This window comes from Aedes aegypti, chromosome 2 (assembly GCF_002204515.2).
Source record: "Aedes aegypti strain LVP_AGWG chromosome 2, AaegL5.0 Primary Assembly, whole genome shotgun sequence".
Classification (NCBI taxonomy): Eukaryota; Metazoa; Arthropoda; class Insecta; order Diptera; family Culicidae; genus Aedes; species Aedes aegypti.
Genome location: NC_035108.1, coordinates 430,172,374 through 430,198,310, shown reverse-complemented (window position 1 = coordinate 430,198,310; position 25,937 = coordinate 430,172,374). Strand labels below are relative to the sequence as shown.

The following is a 25,937-nucleotide window of genomic DNA, read 5'->3' as shown; positions in this document are numbered from 1 at the left end:
TCCAAACTTAGTGTTCCACCAAAGTAAGTCTCTTCTACACAGAAAAAAAAATCCGTTCTTGTATCCGTGAACAGCAATGATTGACGAATAAAACAATCGCAAAAGGAGGAACTTCCAAAGCGTCACCAGGGAAATAAACTGATGCTTTTACAGCTTCTGTAATTCCTCTAGTAGTCGGTACATCAACCATGACCGCAATCATGTCTCGTAGAATGAATTCTGTTAAGGGGTAGCATTTCAATTAATGAGAGCATCGAAATTCTGGGTAAACTCTGACTTACATCATAAAATGAGTTACACATATTAGTTTCAATTGCAAGTATTTTTCCGGGGGTGGGACGTTTCGCAAAAGGACGTTTGGCATAATTAGAATTATATGCCTTCTTTAACCTTCGGGCTGTCGCGCTGTTGTACTTTGTACAACAGTTGTGATTCATATGCTAACATTTTGCGACAAAGATATCTATCGACACCAAACCAAAATGTATTCCTCAAGAACCTTCTTAAGAACAATACTCGACAGTTTTTATTTACAGTATGGCCCTTTATAATGCGGTAAAATCAACAAATGAACGTGGAAGTCGCATAATAATGAACGCACTATATACGGCTCGAGCAAACCACAGTTTGAAATCAGTATATCTCAAAATCCAGATAATTTAGAAACTTAGGGTCTTCAGTAAAATTGTTCTGGAGGTGAAGCACTATCTGATGGTACCTCATTTAATTCGGAATTTAACCGCTAGGTGGCACTAGTGGGCATGGAATTCTGGTTTTGTTTTGCAGATATTTCAGCACCCTGACCATTCAGAAGGATGGCGTCTTCGGCAGTTTCAAAAAAAGTTGATTCAAAATTTTGCCACTAGGCGACGCTAGTGAGCATGAAACATTTGTTTTGCAGATATCCCAGGAGGCTGACCACTTAGAAAGATAGCGTCTTCAGCAAAGTAGTTCAGTAGCTCAAGAGCTATCATTATGTGAGCCAAGAAATGGGATATTTTGCCACCAGGCGGCGCTAGTGAGCATGAAATTTTTGTTTTGTGGATACTGCAGGATCTTGACTTTTTAGACAGGCATCTTCGGTAATGTTGTTCAGTAGCTCACGGACTATCATTATTTTACCAAATCTCGAACTTCATCAAAGAAAGCATTTGAGCTACTGCACAACTTTGCCAAAGACACCATCTTTCTAAGTGGCAAAGACACCATCAGCCTAGTGGCAAAATTCTGAATTTCTTGGCTAAAATGATAGCCCTTGAGCTACTGAACAATTTAACCGAAGACGTCATCTTTTCAAGTGGTCACACTCCTGGGATATTCGCAAAACCAAGGATGCTGTACAAAGTACAACGCGCGACTACTCGCGTTACAAAAATTTGCGCGACGAACGAATGGTTAAAATGCTACAAGTTTTTCTGCGAAACTGCTTCATGCGAAACGTCCATTATGCTAAACGTCCTTATGCAAAACGGCTTTATGCGAAATGGGTCACCCCCTATTTTTTTTTGTTAATCAATAGCTGTGTTGTTATATTCACCAAAATGGTTTTGATAGCGCCGACAATTTGTGTTGTATATGATTCATCGAATGTAGCGCGGTTATTGTACCATGACCAGATTAATTTCTCAAACACGTGCATGATTATTTTCTATTCTTCTTTCATTTATCCCGAGATTCTTTCAGAAGTTCATCTAAGATTATCAATTGAATCACTTTAGGATTCTTCAAGAAATTCTACAGCTCTCTGGGATTCTTCTGAAAATCGTCTTGAGATTCTTCCGAGAATCTTTTCTGGGATACTTCCAGAAATCTCTCGAAAATTCCTCTCAGTTTTTTTTTCGGAAATCTATTTGAAACTTTTATAGTTATCGCTCTATGATTCTTTCGAAAATATTTCTATAATTTTATCTTGGAAATTCCTCTTGGATGTTTATGGAAATTCTTCCAAGGTTTTTCGTAAAATTTCCCTGGAATTCTGCCGAAAATGTTTCTATGATTGCTTTCCTGAGAGATGGAAGTCTTTAAAATGATCTGGAATTTTTCTGAATTCCTTTTGAAGATTTTTTCTGAAATCTTTCGGGGTTTCTTACAAAAATCCCTCAAGATTTCTTTTAGAAATTGATCCGAAATTACTTAATTAAAAACCTCTGAAATTTTTCGAATTCGTGAATATCCCTGGGACTTTTTTGGATATCCCTCTTAGATTTTCTCAGGATTATTCCGATTCTTCTGGGATACTCCCAGAAATCCGTCTGAAACAATAGTTGATATCTATTCTTCCACTGTCAGATTATCCCGTTCAAATTCTTGGGATTTTTCTGCAAATCCCTATAAAATACTTCCGGAAATCATGTTGAAATTCTTCCAAATACTTCTTGGGGATTTATTTGACGATCTTTTTTATGTAAATAAAAAAAAAACAACAAAATTACTATGGAGATATTTTTAAAGAATTCCTTCCGAAAACTCCTCAGAAATCCTGGCCCTTTACTAGAAATCATTCCTTAATTCTATCGGAAATCCTGTTTAAGTTTTTTCAGAAATCTTTCTGGGAAAATTTCGAATATTCGTTTGGAATTTTGATATTCTGATACAATCTTCCTGTGATTTTTCGGGAAATGTTCTTGATATTTTTGATTTATTTGTTAATTTTCATTTTAGATTTATTAGTTTATATTCAGTAAATCATTCTTGAATTTAAATGGAAATCCCTTAAAAACATCCGGACAGGCCTCTGGAACTTTTAAAAAATACCACCAAGATTCTTACGGAAATCTTTCTAATACACTTATAAAAGTTACTCTGAAATAGATCCGGAAATTCCGTTTGATTTTTTACGTAAATATTTCTGGAGTCCTTCCGGGCATCGCGGTAGAATTAATCCGGAAAAATTTAAGGCATTCTTCCGGATGTCTTAGTGAATTCTTTCAACAACCCTGAGAATTCCCTGAAAATCTTACAGTGATTTTTCCAAAAAAATCCTGGGATAATTATGGATATCACTATTAAATAAATCCAAAAATCCATTTGTAATTCTTCCATAAATCCTCATGGGACTCTTTCAGATTTTCTCTGTGATTCTTTCGCTAATTATCCCAGGATTCTCCTGGAAATCCTTCTACAAACCTAAAAAGAACATCCCAAAGGATTTTCGGAAGAATTCTAGGAAGATATTCGGAAAAGTCCTAGAATAAGTTCCCTTATTAGAATGAATTTTGGCGAAAACCAGTAGGTGAATTCCGGTGAACAATTTCTTCGAAGAGAAGAAATTTTCTTCCATTACTCACCAGCAAGAAAATTTTCTTTTCTTCGAAGAAAATACGCACCGGAATTCGCCTACAGGAGCAATATCAGACAAACCTACTAAATGATTTGCTAGTGATAGAAAATTCATCGGTAATCTCTATTTCTTTGAAAGAATCTTCAACCTACTCTCTAAAAAGAATACCAATAAAACTCCTCCTGAAGATGTAGGCCAGAGACTGTTAGACCAGGAACAACCAAATTGAAAATTGTATCAAAAACTAAAAAAAAAGAAGCTAATATTTGAGTAAGGAGTAAAAAATTTGGGTGGTAATTTTGGTCGATTTTGGTCGACTACTTCTATACTAAAACACGTTTCCATAATAAATACTTGAAACATTGTCGCACAGTATTAATTGTAAATTAATAGTGACATCAGTGATACAAGTCGTCACTAAGTCACAGGTCGTTGAGCCGAATGCCGTTAGGCCGAATGTCGTTAGGCCGAAGGCCTTTAGGCCGAATGCCGTTAGGCTGAATGTCGTTAGGCTGAATGGATCGTTCGGGCGAAAGGGTCGTTAGGCCGAAATAACATTTTATCATTTACTTCTATTTCAAAAAGCTAACACATTCAACAGTGATTTTTTCTTCTTTAATGCAAAGGCTTTTCTTTCTAGTTGTATTTCACAGCGTATATTGTGGTCCTCTAGGTAATGCAAATTATCCTGATCTAACAGCTAACAATCCTTTCAACCTAAAAGTTCATTCGACGGCTTCTAGTTACCCATTTGACCTTAAGGTTCATTGAAACTATCAGCCATTTTCGGCTTAATAACACTTTCAGCCTATCGATCCTTTCGGCCTAACGGCATTCGGCCTAATGACCTTCGACCCAACGACATTCGACCTAACGGCTTTCGGCCTAGCGGGATAGAGCCATGAATACTTGAATAAATATTGTCGCACAATATTATTTGTAAATTAATAGTGATATCAGTGATACCAGTCGTCACTGAGTGATATGATTGTTTTCAATAATTCGATTATTAAAACATTCAGTTGCAATGTAGATTTTTGTAGAGTTGTGACAGATTTTGTTACTCAGTTAGCCGTTTTTTCTAACAAAATATGTTAAAATTTTGGCTGATTAGTAGTTAAAGTAATAAAAATTATAAAAAAAAAATCCTCTACATTAAGGTGAAGATGAATCGAAGCCAATGTTCAAATTTTCAAGAGCACGGATCTGGAGAACCGAACATCCGTTCAAGCTGAAAACTTAATCGATGGTTTTTTTTTTAATATGTGACAAATTTTGATATAATTATGATACACTTTTGTTGTAATCCACTGGTCGGGATGCTACTGGTTATCTACCGACTGGAATCAGACATAAATGACGTCATAAATTTAAAATAGAATTCAATGTCAAACTTATACCCGTCTCGTAAAAAAAAAATAGAAGTGAGATCTCCAATGCGCCATCCTATTGATGATTTATGACAATTTAGTCTTATAGGGTGCCGGTACCACTGGTTGTAATGCACCAGTAGATTGGACTATGCAATAAAACGAACATTTTTCGATAAAAACGACATGTTCTATTTTTGGTGGATAGATCGTCTCTAGTTTAGTCGATTTGACAAATTTCAGCTTTATATTTTATCAAAAAGTCATATAAATAATAAAGTTTATGCAAAAAATTTGCTCCCTTGCACCAATAGTTGCCGTCGTGTTCCAGTGGATCAACGGATGGAAGCAGTTTTTAAAATTGATGTATAAAAATGAAGAAAAGCCCTAGAGATGATTTTTAAGCTTCATTCGAAAGATATTAATTGCTGTTCCGAGGAAAAAATGTTAAACCCATGAAAAAATTTACCATTTTGTTTAAAATTCCTTATATCATTCCCGAACGTCTACTACTGGAGCACTAGCGCAACTACTGGAACACGAAAAAAATAGTTTTATCACTCTTTTTATATTTTTCCCATATAGTAGAAGTTTAAATCTTTCTGTTGACGCCAAAAGGTCTTGGTTAAGGCTTTTCGTTATTTTGTTATGATTTTTTATAGATTAGGTAGTCCACTAATGGCACCGGCACCCTACCGGATAGTAAAAATATATGCAGAAAAAACGCTGCAGTTCAAATTTCACACTAAACGTAGATTGGTCGATATTCTTAGTCATGAGGCACGTATTTTTCGTTTCTAGGTTTTTTTTTTTAATAATACGTGTAGTTTTGATGTCACTTTGTAGTTATTATTGTAATAATTCTAATCACTAAAGTCACCAGTCCTGCTGATGGAATTCTTGAAATTTATTCTGAAGATTTTTAGAAGAATTCAAAGAGGAGTTGCTGGAAGGATCCTTAGATATACATTGTGACGGAGTTTTCGATGGATACCTTGACGAATACTTAGAGATATGATAAAAAAGTGTTTGCTTTTGTTTTTTTCAATTGGTAATTACAGATTTAAATGGTCTAAATTTATTGGATTTTGTTTTTTTTATTTCTTTTTTATTGTTATACAAGTATTGAATGATATAACAAGAAGTTTTAAAATGGTAATCAATTTGTCCCCGGTTTCCATAAGCGGAAATATGGGTAATTTGTCAAATTTCATCAAAATTGGCGACTACATTGCATGCAAAGTATGGTTATTGCAGCCTGCATTAAATTTCAATCAAAATTTAAAGAAATCCGTTAAGATCTTGTCTGTAATTAGTCCTTTAAAGTTATACTATCAAATCCACTGTGTCGAACCCTCAATTTAGATGCTCATGCGGTTCTCATTTTCCCCGCTTTCCCGGAAAAGTATCTCACAAAAAGCACTCAGCGGTTCATTTCCGCTCGACGACTTACCTTCCCGACAGTATCCTTCGAGGCGAGTAAGTAATTCGCTACCTTCGATGACGTTCAGTCGCAGTTGAGACACTTTCCGGACCGGTAACGAAACTGAAAATCATCCAGACTTTGGTGCTCTCGGAACAACCCTTCCTGTCGTCATCGTCGTCGTCGTCGTTCGCTTGATTGATATCCTTGTGGCCGTAGGAAAGGATAACAGTTGGACGGTTCTCGCATACAGACAAATGCGCGTGGCTTGTAGCCGACAACGCTTTGGGATTTACAATGGGAAGTGGAAAATGATGTCGATGGGTGGTCGTTGTAGTTGCTGTAGTCGTCGACAGTGTAGTTGCCCAAAGGCGGAGTATACATTACCTGGATAGTACGTTGGCTGCCCAGACGTCAAGGTGATATAGTTCTGTTCCCATTGGATGTATGAGGTGGAGTGAATCAAGTGCCCAATTTCAATCGAGGATTAATACAGTTATCAAAAGAAAGGAGTGAAACATATTGTGGAATCTGGGTGATGTTGTTTTGTAAACGAAGAGTTCCGCGAATCGACGAGAAGGTGGCACATGGCGCGGAAATTCATCGAATTTCATTATATAATGCCGTTATCCTTGGTGGTCTGAACGATCTGAACAGAGAGTGTAACATTGGCGGGCGTCTGTGTGCGATTGTGACGAGGAGGAAGAGGTGTGATGGCAACCGATGAACTCGGTACGTGACTTCGCAGTAACTGGAACGAATACGCAAACCCGTAGGATCCCGAACAGAACACAACAGATGTGAGTGAACCGAAAAGGATCCAACCTTTGGAGTACGGCAAGCTGGATTGTTCGGCTGAGTGTTGTGACGACCGTCGCTGACGACGCTAGTAGAAAAAGGAAGTAGCCTTCCAAAGTGTGACATAAAAACGTAGATAGGAAAAAGTAGTGTCTGTGTGTGCCTGGAATTTGGGATGACGGATTAAAAATAGCTCAAGTCCAGCTTTTGTGACGCGCTATCAAGTTGTGGATACGGTATGCGAATAATGAATAGAGGCAACGTAATAGAAGTTTGCTGATTGGATTTCGAATTAAAAGTGCAGAGTATACGAGTTTCGGGTCGCGAGTGATGACGAAAAGGAATGCCTTTGTCGGAAGAACGAAATAACGTTGCGTGATTGCCACTTTTTGAAGAGGGTGGGAAGTGTTCTGTAACATTATCTTTTGGAGCGTGGGAGGCACATCGGGTGTGAAGAATAATTGCAATCGATAAAGCCAACTGACGGCAAACTTTGCGTGGTCGCGGCGTCGTGTGTGAGTGTGTATGTGCGTATGTGTATCTCGGGACGAATCGAGTGTATTATGATGGTAGAAAAATTGCCGACTACAGCACAAGAAAAGGCGTCAATAACCCATCGATCCTGGATTGAATATCATGCTCACAGAGCATCACCAGCAAGAACAGCCGAAACACGAAGGAGGAGCCGCATCTACAGTAACGCTTCGGAAGGTTTTAGTCAAGCACAGCCAGAAACTCACCAGGAATTGGTTCTGTTCATCGCAAGATAATTTGGGCGCTTCCGAATATCGCAAGGATCGGAGGGTACATGGACTACAGTTACCGTTGCATCCTCTTCAGATAGTCGGTTGGTTTGCGTTGATACTCTTCGGTTATTCAACCTTTGGCTTACTCATACCGGCCTTGAATCCTTCGGTACAAGGACCGCTGTATTATTTGCTCGCAGCACTCTATCTGCTCCATCTGGTATCTCATCTGGCAGCACTGTTGCTCGATCCAGCCGACGTAGAGCTTCGTCGCAAGAGTACTCGCACCGTTGTCCCCGAGTTCGACCGCAGTAAGCACTCGCACGTGATTGAGAACGGACGTTGCCATCTGTGCAACATCAAAACCACTAGCCATCGGACGAAACACTGTAGTGTTTGTAACAAGTGCGTCGGAACGTTTGATCACCATTGCAAATGGTTAAATCACTGTGTCGGCGGTCGAAACTATGCGGCATTCCTTATGTGCGTGGTGAGTGCTGTCATCGCAGCGTTGGTCATTCTGGCCGCAGCTGTAGTGGAAATTGTCCTTTACCATGTGCAACCGGATTGGCTTAACTTGGAATGGTTTGGCTTCGCGAATGACACCTCTACTACCGGACCTGCCATCGTTAACTCTGCTACAGATCAAACGGATTCCGACCTCAACAACGATACTCTTGCTAACACTACGCTACCCACATTGTTGGATAACATCACCAGTTCTGCACAGGATTTGCTACTGAACCAAACTTTCTTCAACGATACGATAGTGGACAATGTCACCGAATCATCAGACGCGACAAGCGACAAACCTAGTTCAACCGGGATCAGCGTCAACAATACCATATTCCTGGTATGCATCGGATTCCTGGGAATCTTGGCCGCGATAGCAGCAGGCCTTCTCATCCATCTATGCTTTTTTCACGTTTACATCTCGTTCCTCGGTCTCACCACCTACGAGTACATACGCAACAATCGTCAGAATGTGATGACCAATCTGCCAACAATCGCACAGAACGCACGACACCTCGCAAATGGTCCTTCAACTACCACATCTACCATAGGCACGACGTCCAAGTTGAGCACTCTGACCAACTGTACCAAAACCAATCACCTACCCGAGGTTTACGTCTGTTCTTCGGTCAATCCCTCGGTCCTACCGGTATCGGGCACTCTGAATGACTTGAACCGTCAACGACCTCGTACCTTGCATTGCTGTGATAACTCGAAAGAATGTACCAACAACATCACCTCGGCAGGCCTGCGGAACCTGGACGCGGTCTCGCTTGCAACGACTGCAACCAGTGCATCAACTGCAACCCACCAGAAGGCAGCATTCTACATGTGTTCAATGCTGGAAGAACGAAATGTGGCCGCCGTCAAAGGCCATCCCCGTGAAAAATGTGAATCTCGAACATTTCATTGCTGTTCTCAGTTTCGTCAAACAGTCAACGGAGATGATTTTGAGACTACCACCACTGCGGAGTCTTACGTCCAGTACAGCGAACAATGCACGTTTTGTAGCTTTAAGGTTAAGCCTTCTGCTGGAGGCGCTTTGGAGAAAAGCGAGCAGCTAGCGGCTACACTTCAGGAGAAACGATGTTGCGTCAAATCTCTCACCAAGCACCACCGATGGAAAAGGAAATGGAACTGTTGTTCAAACGTTCCGGACAGTCCGGACGTTCCGGGAGATCCGTTGCGATCGATTTCTGCTACAGTACAGCAGCATGGGACTGCGCCATACCCGGAAATAACCAACGTAGTCGAACATAATCACTTTCAGCGACAACAGCAACTGAATCCCTATGAACTGACAAATAATGAAAATCGTGCCAATAACAATAGGAATAATAACTGTGTTAGCAACAATAACTGTAGCACTAGTACCGGTAGTAGTAACAGTAGCGGAAACGGACTCTACGATAACAATAATCTATTGGCGGTGGGCGAGCACAATGCGATCAACAACAACTACACCAGTGTGAGTTCAACGAGCAATGGTAACAACAATCGCATTCTGAACGATGCCAACGGAAACGATATAACCCTGATGCCCGTCAGCGTTTCCCCAGTACCGAAGCGTCCACGGGCTAGACTTGTCCGACCTTGGCCGGTAGTTCGCCTGAGGCACATGATTAGAATGATTGATCGCTACCGTCGACCTCGTTGCCGGCCTGGCATCAATCCAGCATCAACCACCTCCACCAACGTTAAACAGAACCAGGTACGCCCGCTTTCGTCAACCGAATGCACCGCCGTGGTAGCCGCAGGAATATCCGCCTGTGGACCTGGATCGCCATCCGTCCAACATCATCAAGGCTCGTCGGTTCTGCCTACGACCACCATCCGGACCGAAGCACCTCCGACGATGCCCGCTCTGCCGCCTCCGGCAAGACGTAAGCTCAAAAATACCACCGACGACCTGCAAGAGCTGGCCGATACGCTCATCTTTGTTCAGCAGCAACAACAACAACAACAACAGCAGCAGCAACAGCCGCAACCAACAACGATTCGCATTCCGGTCCATCCACCAACGTCGGCTTCGTACCGACGGAACCGCCGTAAGAACTTAATACGTAATCGCAGCCCTACGCTGTCGCCAATCCACGAATCCGGCCTGTCGAACCCAACTTCGCCGCAGCCCTGTCGGCACTCGTGCTCCGCTGGCATAGCGTCTCTGGCTTCTCCTGTGGTCAACATGTGCGCTAGTGGAAGTGGCACTGCTGCCGGTGCTTCATCCTCTGTAGATAGATCATCCTAGAAAAGTTCGTGTGTACGTGTTTTCGTCGTTTCCCACTGTACTTTCCTGAGCGTGGACTCTCAGCTCTGCTCAGCTCAGCTAGACTCATCAAGTCTAGAAACTAACTAACGTGCTCTCTCTAAATTACAAATTCTTCGCGACAACTCTTTCTCCTTATGACTTCATATATCACACAAATGTTAAACTAATTGAATTGTTACTGTACGATATTGTAGCTAAGAAAATAATTAAACCAAATGTGAGATCAGTATTTGTGAAACAACGAAATTGAAATTTCTAAACAAAATAATAATACAAAAAAAAACGCAAAACTTTAGTGTGAAGAAAGAGAGAGATTTTTTGGAGAAACGATTTTTTTATGTGGAGAACCTCCCATTTAGAGAAGTAATACCTTCGAAGATTGTTGACGAAGTGAACAAACGACGATATCTAAATTAGTGTTAATCAAGGCGAACGTGATTTGTGACACACGCAAACTGTCTCGGCAAATTTGCGTTCGAGATGTAGAACTGTAGTAGTACTTGGAAGCGGATATTGGTGCATCACACAACAGTGAAAGATTATCTATTATATATTTGTTTTATAAACGCAGAGCAGAAAGGGGGAAGGTTTTAAAAGGAAGGCAACCATATATAGAAATAAAATATTTGTTTCTAGAATGAGTAAAAATACCGAACGAAGCAGTGTTCTGGCGAGTGTTCTAATTTAATGAGAAATTGTCATGTTGTTGTCTATTTCTGGATTCATTTGGAATCGGTTCCTCGTCGTCGTAAGGGTAAGGTTTGGTTGTATTTCTGGAACACTGTGATAGCATTTATCGGAGGTGCGGCGACTGGTAATGATAAAATTGATGTAATTTATCTATTTTTATCTGCAGTACTAATCTTGAAGGGTGGTCTGGGCAGCAAACAATGGTGAAGTTTTGCTACGTTTCATGGGTTTGTCGGGTTCATATTACCTTGTAGGGGTGTGAGGAACTGATAGAGTGGATTCATTGGATAATGAAATGGTAGTATATTTTTAGAAGACATGTCTATGGCTCGTCGTTTGTCAACTCACGGGATGTCTGGGAAATTCCATTGTGTTTCAGGGTGTTCAACGAGTATGGAAGATAAATTATGTTGGGTTTTCAATGGCGAACTCGATCTTATCAATAATGATTTTTGAGCATGAAAAGTTCTTTCTCATTGTTCGCTAAAATAGAAGGATATTGACATAATGTTTTTTATAATAAAAAAAATCTCTATACTATTGTAGTTATTCCTGGTTGAATCATTGATATCAAAAACATGTTAAGCTTCGTAACGCTCCAAGTAAAGTGTCCTTGTTCCTAATCTCGGGACAAACACAGAAAGCTTGCCTTGGATATTTTGATTATTGTTTGAGATTTTGAACTGAACTCGCATAGGGTAAGCGGTACCCAATAATTCATATTAGTGACTCTGTGTATAGCCCCTAAAAGCCATGGAGAGTGGTGAAAATGTTCGCACTCTCCTGCTCGGAAGAATATACTAAAAGGAATAGCAAAAAGTTCGCAAATATTAATTCGCGAGTAATCAAACAGGGTGTGATTTATTACGGTTTTGATAGACAAATCAATGGTATATCCATCAAATTGACAGTGAACTACCAGTTTGTTGTCAGAAACCCTTGAAAACCAGAAATCTCGGAGGGGAAATAGCTTTTTTTCCCAAAAGCGCTAACTCTGAACAGTTTCGAACACGTTCACGAATCACTTTAGCTTCGTTTACTCGCGAGCATGACAGATGCGAGTAAATCAGCACTTTGATGCTCGCGAGCATTTTGATTTGTTTTTGTTCTGGTTCAGCAGACATTTTCGCCACATTCCATCACTAAGCATGGACGATTTATGGTGCTCTTTTGTTCACGAAAATTAAAGAAAAATTCTGATGAAATTCCAGGAAGGATTGTAATCAGAATACAGGAAGGATTTTGGTAAGAATCCTGGTAGAATGTCAATTAGAATCCTAGAATTCTGATGCAAATTCTGGAAGAACTTGAATAAGCATTCTTAAAGAATTTGGATAAGAATCCCGGAAGTATTTGGATAAGAGTAGTAGAGAATCCGGGAAGAACTCTGATGAAAATCTTCAGAGAAGTGTGATGATCTTCGAAGGATTCCGATGAGAACCATGGAAGTATTGTGACAAGATAGAAAGTAGAAAAAAGAAGATAAATTTGGAACGGTGTTGATGAGAAACCTGAAAGGATTCATATGAGAATCCTATGTAGATTCTGATGAGAAATCGGCATCGATGCTGATGAAATCCTTTAGGGATTCCGATGAAAATTTGAAAGGATTTTGATGAGAATCCTAGAAAGCTTTCTTGGGCTAATACTACTAGGATTATGACAAGCATCTCGCGAGTAATCTGATGAGAATCCTGAAAGGTGCCTGATAAGAATCTAGAGAGGATTCTGATGTGAATCCTGCGACGAATTCAATGAGAATCCTGAAACGATACCGATGAGAATTCTGTGAGGTTTAGGAGAAATCCCTGAGATGATTCTTCAGATACTTTCTATAATTCCTATCCTTCCTTTCAGGATTCTCAATGGAATCAAAATTTCAAAAATAAACTATTGAAACTTTGTTACTAAACCTGAGTTTCAGCACAATGATCGAAAATAATCAAAATAGGGTAAGTGTACCAGTTATGGACATAGTGGTTCCCTATTTAAAATGTGAAAGTTATCAAAATGTCACATATGGCCAAATTCCGACTAGTGGATTACAAAGAAAATTGTCCCAGTTGATACATAACGCCAGAAAGAGGAAGGGAATTTAATTTATTCTCAAAAACATAACAGCATTTAAAAAGCAGAAATTGACTGAATGACCAAAAAACGCAATCCTAACTCAATGACCCATAAACCAGTACAACCTCGTTACGTCCTTAAATTAGACATAAACGAATCCAGCAGAGTTGCACAGCATCGCTCACCCTCTGCCATCTTAAATCACAGTCAGAGGAGCCAATAAAAACCGTCCCAAACAGGATCCTAGAATCCACCCAATCAAACCAAAACTTTTCAAAAATTGGCTTTATTCTTCGGCAAAGCAGTAAGGCCACTATTATGGCACGACACTGAATCCCAGCCCCCTATCTCGCATTGCGCCCTTCCGTAAGGCATGGCGCAACTGCATCGATTCGATTGCATCCAGCAAAAATGGGACTGCATGGCGATGGTGATGGCTCTGCTACCAACAAACAAGAAAAAAAACACTATCAGTCTATTCAACCTTGTCCTTTCGTCGCTACGGCGTTTTTTTGCTGGTAGGGGACGGTGGTCTGGAATGTGCCTTTCAACTGTTTCCATGTTTTATCTCATTTGAAACTGTACATTTAGTGTAGTTTAGTGTTGTGCGCGCATTTTTCACAAACAGTTTCTTGCTAAACTCTTCAAAATGATCACACTTTATAGCTGTATCCTTCACTTGCTTGTGTCGTTCACTCTTAATATATCACAGTTGATCTATTTGTTCATAGCATTCGCTAGAACCAGAGATGGGCAAAAAAACCGTTAGCCTATGCTTCCATTCTTCCTTCATTATAGCACGCATTTCCTTACGCCTGATACATAGGCAATCTGCTAACTAAAAAGCAAGCCTCTTTGCCATAATATTACCACCCAAACATCTTCCCGCATGAACTGGCGTAGATCCATGGGTAATTCCAATTCTCCGGATTTCCTATGAATTTCAGAGAGTGGATGGCATCCTCCGTATTTTGGACTTTTCGATTGATAACAATTATTATGTTATCTCTACCATGGCAAATATGTTTTTCCAAGATTTCTAATAGTAAATGCGATTTTTTGACAATAACAAATTGAGTTTATGTATCCAAAAATCAAAAACCAAATCTTGCAAACTTTATGTTATTACGATCCATGAAAGTTTACGTAAAACATCTTTAGTGTTGGTAATTTATAATCACAAAACTTTTTTTTTTTTATTAGGTCTCAAAATTTGACCATTTTGTGTGACAAAACGAAAAAGTTGAAAATGTTTTGATTAGTTCTGTATTATTGACATAAAAACAAGCAGCTTGAATATTTATAAAATCCTTCTAAAAGCTAGTGATTTGATTCTAATAATCCTCTACTCTGTTTGATTTAATGGAACTGAAATGGTATCGATATTTTTTTTCCAATATTTGACGATTTCTTGCACAACGTAACGGTAACGGTTTTTTGATGTTATCAAATTTCATAGAGTTTTTGATCGGTATTTGAATAAAAACTTATGTATTTGAATAAAAACTTATGTATTTGCCTCTAAATCGACAGTTTGAATGTCAAACAAATGTGTATAAAAAATATGAAGTCGCAGAACTATGATGTCACTCGATTCTAAATTTTGAGACAGCCGGAAAAGGCAGGGTACGTGTCTTAAAGATTTAAGTCAATTGGACAGATCAGTAAAGATGACATTCAAACTATGATCAATTGATTTTTTGATAATTAAACTCATTGAGCATGCAAAATAAGATTTACATTTTTGTATGAGACACTGTTTGGCCGATGTAGTATAGATTCACGCAGCCTCGATACAAAATTCGTTGTTTCTTCTATATGACTAGATACAATACTCTTCTAAACCATTAGAAAGTATCTTTCAAGTAACAAAACTATTACAAGCTTCATTGATTCTTAGTCTTACACAGGGGTCGTCCATAAGCCACGTGGTCATTATTTCGCATTTTCAGAAATCGTATGCTGATATTTTTTAGTAAATCGTGAAGCTATTTCCTTAGGCCCTCTACCAGCAGCTTCATTTTTAACCCCAAAATAAGTATTCAAATCTTTTTTCAATATTTTTGTACCATTTTTTCACAAGTTCTCAAACAACTCTACTAGTTTAGGAATCCGTGTCGATATTAATTATTGGTGATCTGGTTTTAAAGATATTCCGATGTTCCTTGGGGGACCGACATTTTCCATTTAAAATGTCTTTGGCGGCCATTTTGTTTTTGATCAATTTATCAAAAAAATAAAACGTGCGCTATATAATGCCAGGTAATAGGGAGCTTCTATGAAAAAATCATACAAATCGGTTCAGTACTCTTGGAGATATCTGAAAATTACGATATGATGTTTTTTGAAGTTTTTAAGATCTTTATTTGGTCAGCGCGGTTCCAGAAACCTAAATTGTTATTAGTTAAAGACGGCTGCACCAAATTGCTTCATTTTTTCACAACATACTCTTATTAATGTATTGTTCCGAACAGTGAACATCCGAGTACTATTAAAATTCTGTAGCCTGAGAAATTAACGGGAGGTTCTAGTGACGGGTCGGTCCCCCAAGGAATTTTGGAATATCTTCAAAACCAGATGACCAATGATCAATATCGACACACATCCTAAAACTAGAAGAGTTTTTCGAGAGCTTGTGAAAAAATGGTGCAAAAATATTGAAAAACAAAAAAGTTATAATGATTTGAATTTGAATTTTGCGGTAAAAAGTGAAGCTGCCGGTAGAGGGGTTAAGCTGGAGGAGTTTTTGGGTAGTTTTTTTTTCATGTATATTTCAGTAATTTATCTTAAACTAGAGAATTCCCCAAAACATTATCAAGAGTTCGAAGATTCGAGTTCTCGTATGAGTTCCCTGCTACAGGAGTTCATGAGGTATTTCTTAAGAGCTTTTATCGGAGATTTCTTTACCCTATGGAAATGTTTTTCGGAATATTTTGATGTTTATTTCTCATAATTTCCAAAAAATGTTTTTAAATTTCTTGAATACATTTCTTGAGGACTTCTTTGAGAATCATGTATATATATAAAATCCCAGAGTTGTCTGTCTGTCAGTAACACTTTGAAATGTTTCACCGAAATGATTCATTAAGCACTACAACATCAATTTAAGAGCATGGCTCAATGTCGACTCATAGATGCAAAAAAATATGATAACTATGATGGGCTCCTAAAATAGCTTTCCAACGAATTCCTGTTTGATGATTCAATTCCCATGAGTCGTTACAACTGTGATTTCGAAAGATGACAATCAATTATAGAACACTGCAACAGCTCTCCCGGTCAACCAATCAGTGATTTTCGATAGCGATCAAAATAGATTCGTTTTGAATCGCTGGACAAAGATCTATAAATAAATAGTAACGCTGATTGATCGGGATTAAGCAGAATATTCGAAAATTTTCAGTAAGATTTTTTTCCCTAATTCATAGAAGCTTCTGCAACTTTTGAAATATTTCACAACAGAAGAAACATTATAACAACACCTAGGGCTGTAATTATTTCAGATCAGAACATTACAACGGAATAACATCAAAGACAGAGCACAGAGTATGGTTAGATCATAAATTTAGGCGATTTTGCGTTCATCAATATCAAGCGTATCGATTTTGGTTCATGTTAATAAAATCATAACCATTATCTTAAACTTCTAACATTACATCTCCACTGGGACAGGGTTTGCTTCTCAGCTTATCACTTGTACACCACTAGCACACAGACAAACGGACGTAACACTTAGAACAAATCTCGATCAAAATCATAGTCACGAGGACATGTACGTCCAATGCTAAAATCGGTGTGTTTGGCCGACGGACCAACAAATGACAGTAGTGTGCAAACATCAAACATGAACAAGAACGATGCGAGCGCTGCGGGTGGCAGATTGGCCACCTACCATATGTTTGAATTGACCGTTCAAAAGGTGGTCGATGCACAATGATGAGAGTGTGACGTCTGTGACTGGCTTATTTATCAATAAAGAAATTTCTCTGTCAATTTTGCAGTTAAACATAGACATCATCAATTTTCAGAAGATTTTACATAGCCTTCGCTTACAAATTCCGTTAGAACGTGGCTAGCCACGCTGGGTAAGCTAGTTTCTGGAATAATCTGGAAGGAAATTTTTGAATGACGCCCTGTAGGTAGGTGTAGAGAACTTCGTTAATCGTAATGAAATCCTCTACCCGAATTTAGCATGAAATAGCAGAAAAAAAACGTGGTGGATACGGGCTTCTGTGAGAATCTATGCGGAAATTTTTAGGAAATATTTTGAAACAATTTCTAAAGATATCCAATGGAAACTACTGGTGTTTTGCTGAAGAATTATTTATTTATTTGGGTTTACATCGATTATCTTGATAAAACCTCGCCAACAATATCTTGCCAATTCACTCGATTCATGGCCGCTTCTCTCCATCCTCGACTGCGACCCACGCTCTCCAGGTACTGGAGAAGTCTTGATTGAAATTTTAGAAGGAACCCCTAGGAAAGCTGACGAAAGAATCAATCGATCAAATCTAGGAGAAATTCATTGAAGACCTCAACATTCGTTGCATTTTTATTAACAATGTTTTGACACAAATTCAAGAAATAACGAAAACAAATCTTTTCTAAACGTATACTTTGAGGAATATAAATAATAGAAAATTCCTTGGAAGGTTCTTTAACTACATTTCTGAAAACCTGAGAACTGCCGTGAGAAATGTCAGGAATTATCTTTGCAGACATCTGAAGTTATTTCTCGACTCATACTTCAAAGAATTTCTCTTGACACTACATAATATTTATTGAATCGAGTAAACTGCTTACCAAACGTTTGTTTGATTATTTAATCGTTAGATAAAAATGAGGGCAAGGTCTATAGAGAGCGATCAATCTAAAACACAAATATGTCTTGAGTTTTAATATGAGAACGCAGTGAATCATATAAGAAGTTGCATCCAAAATCACATATTAGTACGTCAAAAATCAGAATCGCACAATATGACAAATTAATTTTAATGAATGTCAACACATTTTTTTATAATTCCCCACTACGATTCATTAACGACAATCTGTGTTGACAATAAAGCATGTCGTAAATGGTGAAATATGAAATCGCGTCAAGTTGTATAAAGTGACAGATTATATATCAATCAAGAATAGCATCAGATGAAATCGCAGTAACTTAGCAAACATTGCCATCTAAGCTCGGTATCTGATGGTGACGGACTTCGAAGACTAACGAAGGAAGTATCGCTGTACAACTAAAACGAAGTCTTTTTTTACGCTACCTCAATTTAAGTCACTTTTTTTACGCAGTAAACTCAATTTAAGTCACTTTTTTTACGCAGTGCGTAAATTGAGTTTTGACAATTCTGTGGGAAATTATTGACCTCCGGTTTGGGAAAACCGTTGAAACCCCATACAATATGGGTATTTTTGGAACGGATACGACTAGGGGATGACGAAAATCGACGTCCGACGCCATTTTGGAATCCAAGATGGCGACCTCTGGTTTGGGAAAATCGTTGGAAACTCATACAATATGGGTATTTTTGGAACGGGCACGACTAGGGGATGACGAAAATCGACGTCCGACGACATTTTGGAATCCAAGATGGCGACCTCTGGTTTGGGAAAATCGTTGGAAACCCATACAATATGGGTATTTTTGGAACGGGCACGACTAGGGGATGACGAAAATCGATATCCGACGCCATTTTGGAATCCAAGATGGCGACCTCTGGTTTGGGAAAATCGTTGGAAACCCATACAATATGGGTATTTTTGGAACGGGCACGACTAGGGAATGACGAAAATCGATGTCCGACGCCATTTTGGAATCCAAGATGGCGAGCTCTGGTTTGGGAAAATCGTTGAAAACCCATACAATATGGGTATTTTTGGAACGGGCACGACTAGGAGATGAAGAAAATCCATGTCCGACGCAATTTTGGAATCCAACATGGCAACTCCCGGTTTGAAAAATCGTTGGAAACTCATGCATTATAGGTATTTACGGAATGGCCACGACGAGGGGATGATGAAAATCGATGTTCGACGCCTTTTTTAAATCCAAGATGGTGACCTCCGGGTGGATAAAATCATTGGAAACCCATGCAATACGGGTATTTTCAGAACGGGCACGACGAGGGGATGACGAACATCGATGTTTGACGCGATTTTGGAATCCAAGATGGCGACCTACGTTTGGAGTATATTGTTGACAAAAATCGATGTCTGACGCCATTTTTAAATTAAATTCACCTAAACCTCAATCAACGAAGTCTGTTTTTACGCAAATTCAACTGAATACAACACTTCGTTTGCAAATATGGACAGTAAGAGGCCTTTGCAATATTGAAGAACTATCTATTGAAGATTGGTTACGCTTGTATATCCTAATGCCCATATTCGATAGAGATTTTAGAGGACCAAGGACATCCGCACAGATTCATACAATACACCGTTTACCCACAGGAATGGTAAGGGGCCTTTGAAGTATTTGAAAACTATCTTCTAATAACTTATTATGGCCGTAGATCCAAAGGCTTTTATTCAATGGAGTTCTTGGAGCACCAAAAACATCCGTATAAATCAATAAAATATTCCGTTGACCTAAATGAATGGTTAAGAGACTGTGCCATATTAAAAAAAAAACTACCTATAGACCATTGTTCACGTTTATTGATTCAAAGGCCTATATTTAATGAAGTCTTTGGAGGACATAGGATATCGGTACAAATTATAACAATACAGGTTGGACTCGATTATCCGGAGTATCGATTTTTTTTTCACTCCGGATAATCGAATACTCCGGATGATCGAATCACAAAGAAAAAATCGAAATCTTCGATAAAAGAACTTAAATGTTATTTTATTTATATGATGCGGTGGCGTAGCCAGAAATTTTTTTTAGGAACAGTAGGGGCCTTTACAAGAAAAATTTTTTTTGGCCAGCATACACAAAAAATCACTTTTTCAAACCCCTCTTTTCTTAAATACGTTCAAAACTACAAAACCATTCATATTGTATATAGCAACATAAAATTATCTCAGATTTAGGCATGAAAATTGAAAAACAAGAACATCAAAACACTAATTCCGGATAATCGAGTCTAAAATTCCGGATAATCAATTCCCGGATAATCGAGTTCCCGGATAATCGAGTCTCTGGATAATCGAGTCCGACCTGTACTCATTTTACTGCTACATATAGATAAGGGCCTGTGCCATATCAAAAAAGCATCTATTGATAATTGGTTACGCTTGTAGATCCTAAGACCTATATTCAATACAGATCTTGGAGGATCTAGGACATCCACACAAATTATTACAATACACCGTTTACTCACATGAATGGTTAGGGGCCTGTTGAGTATTTGAAAACTAACCTTTAATCTCTTATTACGGTCGTAGATCTCAAGGCCTATATTCAATGGAGTCCTTGGAGGACCTAGGACATCCGCGCAAATTATTATTATACACCGTTTACTCACATGAATGGTTAAGGGCCTGTGGAGTAATTGAAAAGTAACCTCTAATCTCTTATTACGGTCGTAGATCCCAAGGCCTATATTCAATGGAGTCCTTGGAGGACCTAGGACATCCGCACAAATTATTACAATACACCGTTTACTCACATGAATGGTTAAGGGCCTGTGGAGTAATTGAAAAGAAACCTCCAATCTCTTATTACGGTCGTAGATCCCAAGGCCTTTATTCAATGGAGTCCTTGGAGGACCTAGGACATCCGCACAAATTATTACAATACTCCGTTTACTCACATGAATGGTTAACGGCCTGTGGAGTTATTGAAAAATAACCTCTAATCTCTTATTACAGTCGTAGATCCCAAGGCCTATATTCAATGGAGTCCTTGGAGGACCTAGGACATCCACACAAATTATTACAATACACCGTTTACTCACATGAATGGTTAGGGACCTGTGGAGTAATTGAAAACTAACCTCTAACCTCTTATTACGGTCGTAGATCCCAAGGCCTATATTCAATGGAGTCTTTGGAGGACCTAGGACACCCGCACAAATTATTACAATACACCGTTTACTCACATGAATGGTTAAGGGCCTGTGGAGTAATTGAAAAGTAATTTCTAATCTCTTATTACGGTCGTAGATCCCAAGGCCTAAATTAAATGGAGTCCTTGGAGGACCTAGGACATCGGCAGGACCTAGGAGGACCTAGGACATCAAATTATAAAAATACTCATTTTACTAATAGATAAGGCCCTGTGCCATATCAAAAAAACATCAAAGGATCGCTAAATATGCCAGTACATTGCAGGTATATATTCCAGGAAGTTTTTGGATGAACTAGAACACCTGTTGTACTCACTTAATTACCAAAACTTGGATCTGACAATACAAACGCTTCTTAAAAATATAACAATCTTCTAGGGTCCAGTAATGTGAGACATTCTTCTACGTAGAAATGATAAATTGATCTCCGTTAACTTATGTAGAATCATATGCCCAAACTCCAAAGAGTTCTTGGAAGACCTTAACTTGCACACATTCTAGCCTGATTTAGAACCCAATGTATTATTAATATGTTAATGGTGCTAAAAAGGCATATTTTTTCTAACTAATATAAATTAATTTCATACAAGTAGACTCCAAACGGAAAACCTCGTTTTACGAACTGAGCTCCCTCGTTTTACGCACTGATTCAATTTACGCACCAACTCAATTTACGCACCCCCGATTTAGTTCGTAAATTGAGGTTATAGTGTATATGAATCTTGCATTCATATTAGCAAATAATCACACCTTCGTCATGTATCACTTGATGGTGTAATGGAGAGGTGTCGGGTTCTGAATTCGGAGTTCCAGTGTTGGAGGCTAGCTGAACATTTTTCTTATTATCAAAGTTTTGTGGCTATATTTCTGATAGCAGAAAGTCGGAAAACTCTTGGGAAGTACCATATCAGTCCTTTTTAGAACACCTTTCCCTGCCTACCAGCTCGTCTGCCAAGGCGCACTATTCTGCAGGGTGTTGTTTTTTCCGCTGCACAGTCTGCTACTATTGGTGCACTTGCCGTTTTCTACGATGGTGACGACGACGACAACGACGACAAACGATGAGCTGACTACGGGAGCTCTGTTCTCCCGACGATTCAATTTGTGTTCAAAACCTCGATTGTGTATGTGAGAATATCCGTGGAAAGGCGGAAGAAAAATAACACTGGCGAATGGCAGTGTGAAAACAGACAATGGATGGAAAATTCTTTCGAACCCGTGGCGCAGCTTGGGGGAGAGGGAGATTAAATGCACCATGATTTTGGTTAAGGAAATGATCCTACTTTAAAGTTTTTTTTTTAATTTCTCCTGAAATAAAATCCTGCCGTTGGAATTACTTTGAAAGTTGTTCCACGAGTGAGTTGGTCGAATGATGTTTGATCGAAAGGTTTGTTAAATTGGTAAATGAAAACCGAATTTAGTACTATACCATTTCATTCCACTAGAGTTTGTATCCTTTGACAGATACGCATATTTCGGCCTCAACTGTAAGCCCATCTTCAGTGTCGTGTATTAGGAAGTCGAGCCTAGTACACGACACTGAAGACGGTCTGACAGTTGAAGTCGAAATACGCGTATCAGGATACAAACTCTAGTATAATTAAATGCTATTGCTTTATTTGGTTTTGCCAAATTGGGTTGTTTGTATCATCTTATGCAGAACACCTAGATATAATAAAAAATGTAATGTTCGTAATGATACTAATGAATTATTAAAAAATGCTGGTAACTAAGCTAAGAAGCAGACTCTGTCCCAGTAGAGACGTAACTACAAAGAGAAGCAAATATATGCGAAAATGAATCCCCTCAAATATAACTGATACAGATAAATCACTGCTATGTGGATTTACGAGTGCTTCCTTCGCCATAGCCAGTCCCACCAAAGCACAGATCCAAACCAAAATCAACTCAACGTAAAAAAAAAACGCCGCCGGATTGATAGACTTTACGGCTCAGCTGCTGCCAATTCGGAATTATCGATGTCATTCCCGCTCGTCCTGCCTTCCACGTCATCACCACGAAGAAATGGTAGCTAACTTCCGCGTGAACTGTTCGCCATGACACGAAGTGGCGGCGGAAAAACTATCCTAAAAGCTGGAAAGCTGGTCGGTGGTATGTCTCTCTGTATCTATGTCAGTAGTTTATGTCTGAGCTACTGAAACAGCAATAGCAACAACAGTGAATGACGCTAAATGCACACCGCAAACGACTGATGATCGGGGGAATGGGTGAGTGCTTACCAAGCCTGTGAAGCCTGATCGAGTCGCAGTGCATAACCACCAGCAATCCACAGTGGTTCGATCCAGAGAAAAAGTCGACCAAAACCTCATACTCTCATTTAAATGGTAAATTCGATTTCGGAACATCCAGCGTATCACGTATCAGCCGAATTAGTCTCGCCGGAAAACCATGTTCAGACATTATTTTTCACATCTTATTTCTTTTCACTGAATCGTACGCCACCATGAAATCAATAAACAGATGGTGAGTATGCAAGTTATACTCCCGGAAATCATCTAGGATCATTCGCAAGGTAAACATCTGGTCCGTTGTCGAGCGGCCCTCACGAAAACCAGCTTGGTATTCGCTGACGAAGGTTTTCTCGAGCGGTCTCAGTCTGGTTAACAGGATGTACGCCGAATTTAGCAGGATAGTTCCCCTGTTACTGGCACATTCCAGTCTGTACCTTTTCTTGTAGATTGGGCGTAAGCCATTCAAATAGCCAATGGGCATTTTTTCGTCCTCCTGTAAAGCCGGCCACTTTTGTGGTCTCGTCCTTCCCAGCAGCCTTACAATTCTTCAGCTCGCTGATAGCCTTTTTAACCTTTCCTATGATCGATGGGTCCACATCTTGATTGTCATCATCAATGTTTCTCGCTACATTTCCATTTTCGCCATTCGACAACTGCTAAAAGTGCTTCTTCCACCTGGCAGCCATCGCCATTTTATCGGTCAGCAAATTCCCTTCTCGATCATTGCACATGACGGGTACTGGTACGGTATTATGCCGCGCGCCATTTATCGTTGCATAAAATCTCCGCATATCGTTCCGGTTCACGCTATCTTGAGCTTCAGCTACCACTCTTTCTTCGTGCTGCCTTTTCTTTTTGCGGTGAATTCGACTTTCTTCGGCTCTCGCTGCTCTTTACCACTCTATATTCTGTCTTGCGACATTCTTCTCGTCTGTCACTCTCTGGCACTCTTCATCAAACCAGTCATTTCGTCTTCGTTGACCAGCGCCAATCACTTCTTCTGCTTTACTTACATATCATAAAACTCATGTTTTTACTGAAATAACAACTCTGTAGCTCTTAAAGTAAAGAATTTATTGGTCGTTGTTATCTAGGGTCGATGTACCAATAGCCACATAGCTAAGAACAAATATTCGTATTAAATTGAAAAATAAAGCCTGCGGAATTATTTTTAGATCATCTGAAAGCTTTTTATCTTGGCATTGTGGAAAAATTATGAAACATAAGAAAACTCGTGTTTTTGTATTTATTATCGCTTGTGCCACTATAGGAACACATGTGCCTATAGTAGCACTATTCCTAATTTCTGTTCCTATAGTAGCACTAGCCTCACGGAATAAGCAAAACACAAATCAAAACCGTAGTTTTACAAAACTTTTATATTTTTCCTTTGAAGTGTGGATCAAAAGCGTTCGATTGATGTAAAAAAGTTCCTAATTTATCAACTATTTTGTTTAATAAAAAAATAGTTTCTCTCAGTAGTGCTACTATAGGAACAATAGGTTAACTATAGGTGCAAGGGAGCTAAAATTTTAAGCAAAACTATTTATTTCGATCATATTTTGAACAAAATCGAGCTGTGTGTCAATGGTACTTAGATAAATAGCTACTGATCTTCATGTCTTAAAATATTTTGCTACGATTACCAGCAAAACGGCCGTTTAAAGCCGCTAGTGTGACTATAGGGGACCGTCCACTAAGGGAACACCGACCCTACTTTGTTCTCATAAGTGAAGTCGGATAAGGTTGCGGATTATTTCTTTGCGAAATCTACACATTTGCATTGTTTGCCACTTTTAACATATGAAATAAGTTCCGAACCACTGTGGCGCTCGACCAACCCGACCGTTTGGGGAGGAATTTTATTGATTTTAATTTAAAATTCAGTCCCGCGTGTTCCTCGAAAGCAAATCAAACACGGTTGCACAAACGGATAGCGATAGGAGCGGAGGTGTGGGTCCTTACTTTCGAGGAAAAAAAAACAGATACCAACCATTGGAAGGTTGGTCGGTGAATTGGTAACTCTACAAACGGCTATGGGAAATGGGTTGCAAACTGTCCAATGGTGCCCGGGGATAATTATTGCGCTGTGAATAAATCAGTGCAGGATGCGGGAAGGCCGTTCCCAGGAATTTTAATAAATTATGAAAGAAACACGAAGTGAAGTTCTTTTTGATCTGGTAAAGGTTGCGTTCGATAATTCATGTAACATAATGTTGATATGAAGGTTATGGCGGGCTTGTACGGTCAATAGATGTTACCATTCCTGAAAAAAAAAAGATTCATGGAAAAAAATTATATGACGATTTTTTTTAAGAAATTCATGGAGGAATTCCTCGATGAAGTTTTGGAGAAAGTCTTGTGGAAAACCTCGAAAAACATGAAACCAATTTTTAAAAAAATGTAAACTGTCTAGAGGAATTTCTAGGGAAATCATTACAGGAATTCCTAAAAGTTTTCAAAAGATGGATTGATTGATTGAGGAATGCGTGCATGATTATCTTG

The 25,937-nt window shown here is 39.0% G+C and overlaps 2 protein-coding genes across 5 annotated transcripts in view; both read left to right on the top strand.

Moving 5' to 3' along the window:
- The window catches only part of LOC5573943 (tRNA-dihydrouridine(16/17) synthase [NAD(P)(+)]-like), a 394,431-nt gene that overhangs the window by 51,945 nt on the left and 316,549 nt on the right, over positions 1–25,937 (top strand). The window lies entirely within an intron of this gene.
- LOC5573960 lies at positions 6,143–11,054 on the top strand. Its single transcript, XM_001654930.2, has one exon. The coding sequence runs from the start codon at positions 7,508–7,510 to the stop codon at positions 10,376–10,378; it is 2,871 nt and encodes a 956-aa protein (XP_001654980.1). The 5' UTR covers positions 6,143–7,507; the 3' UTR covers positions 10,379–11,054.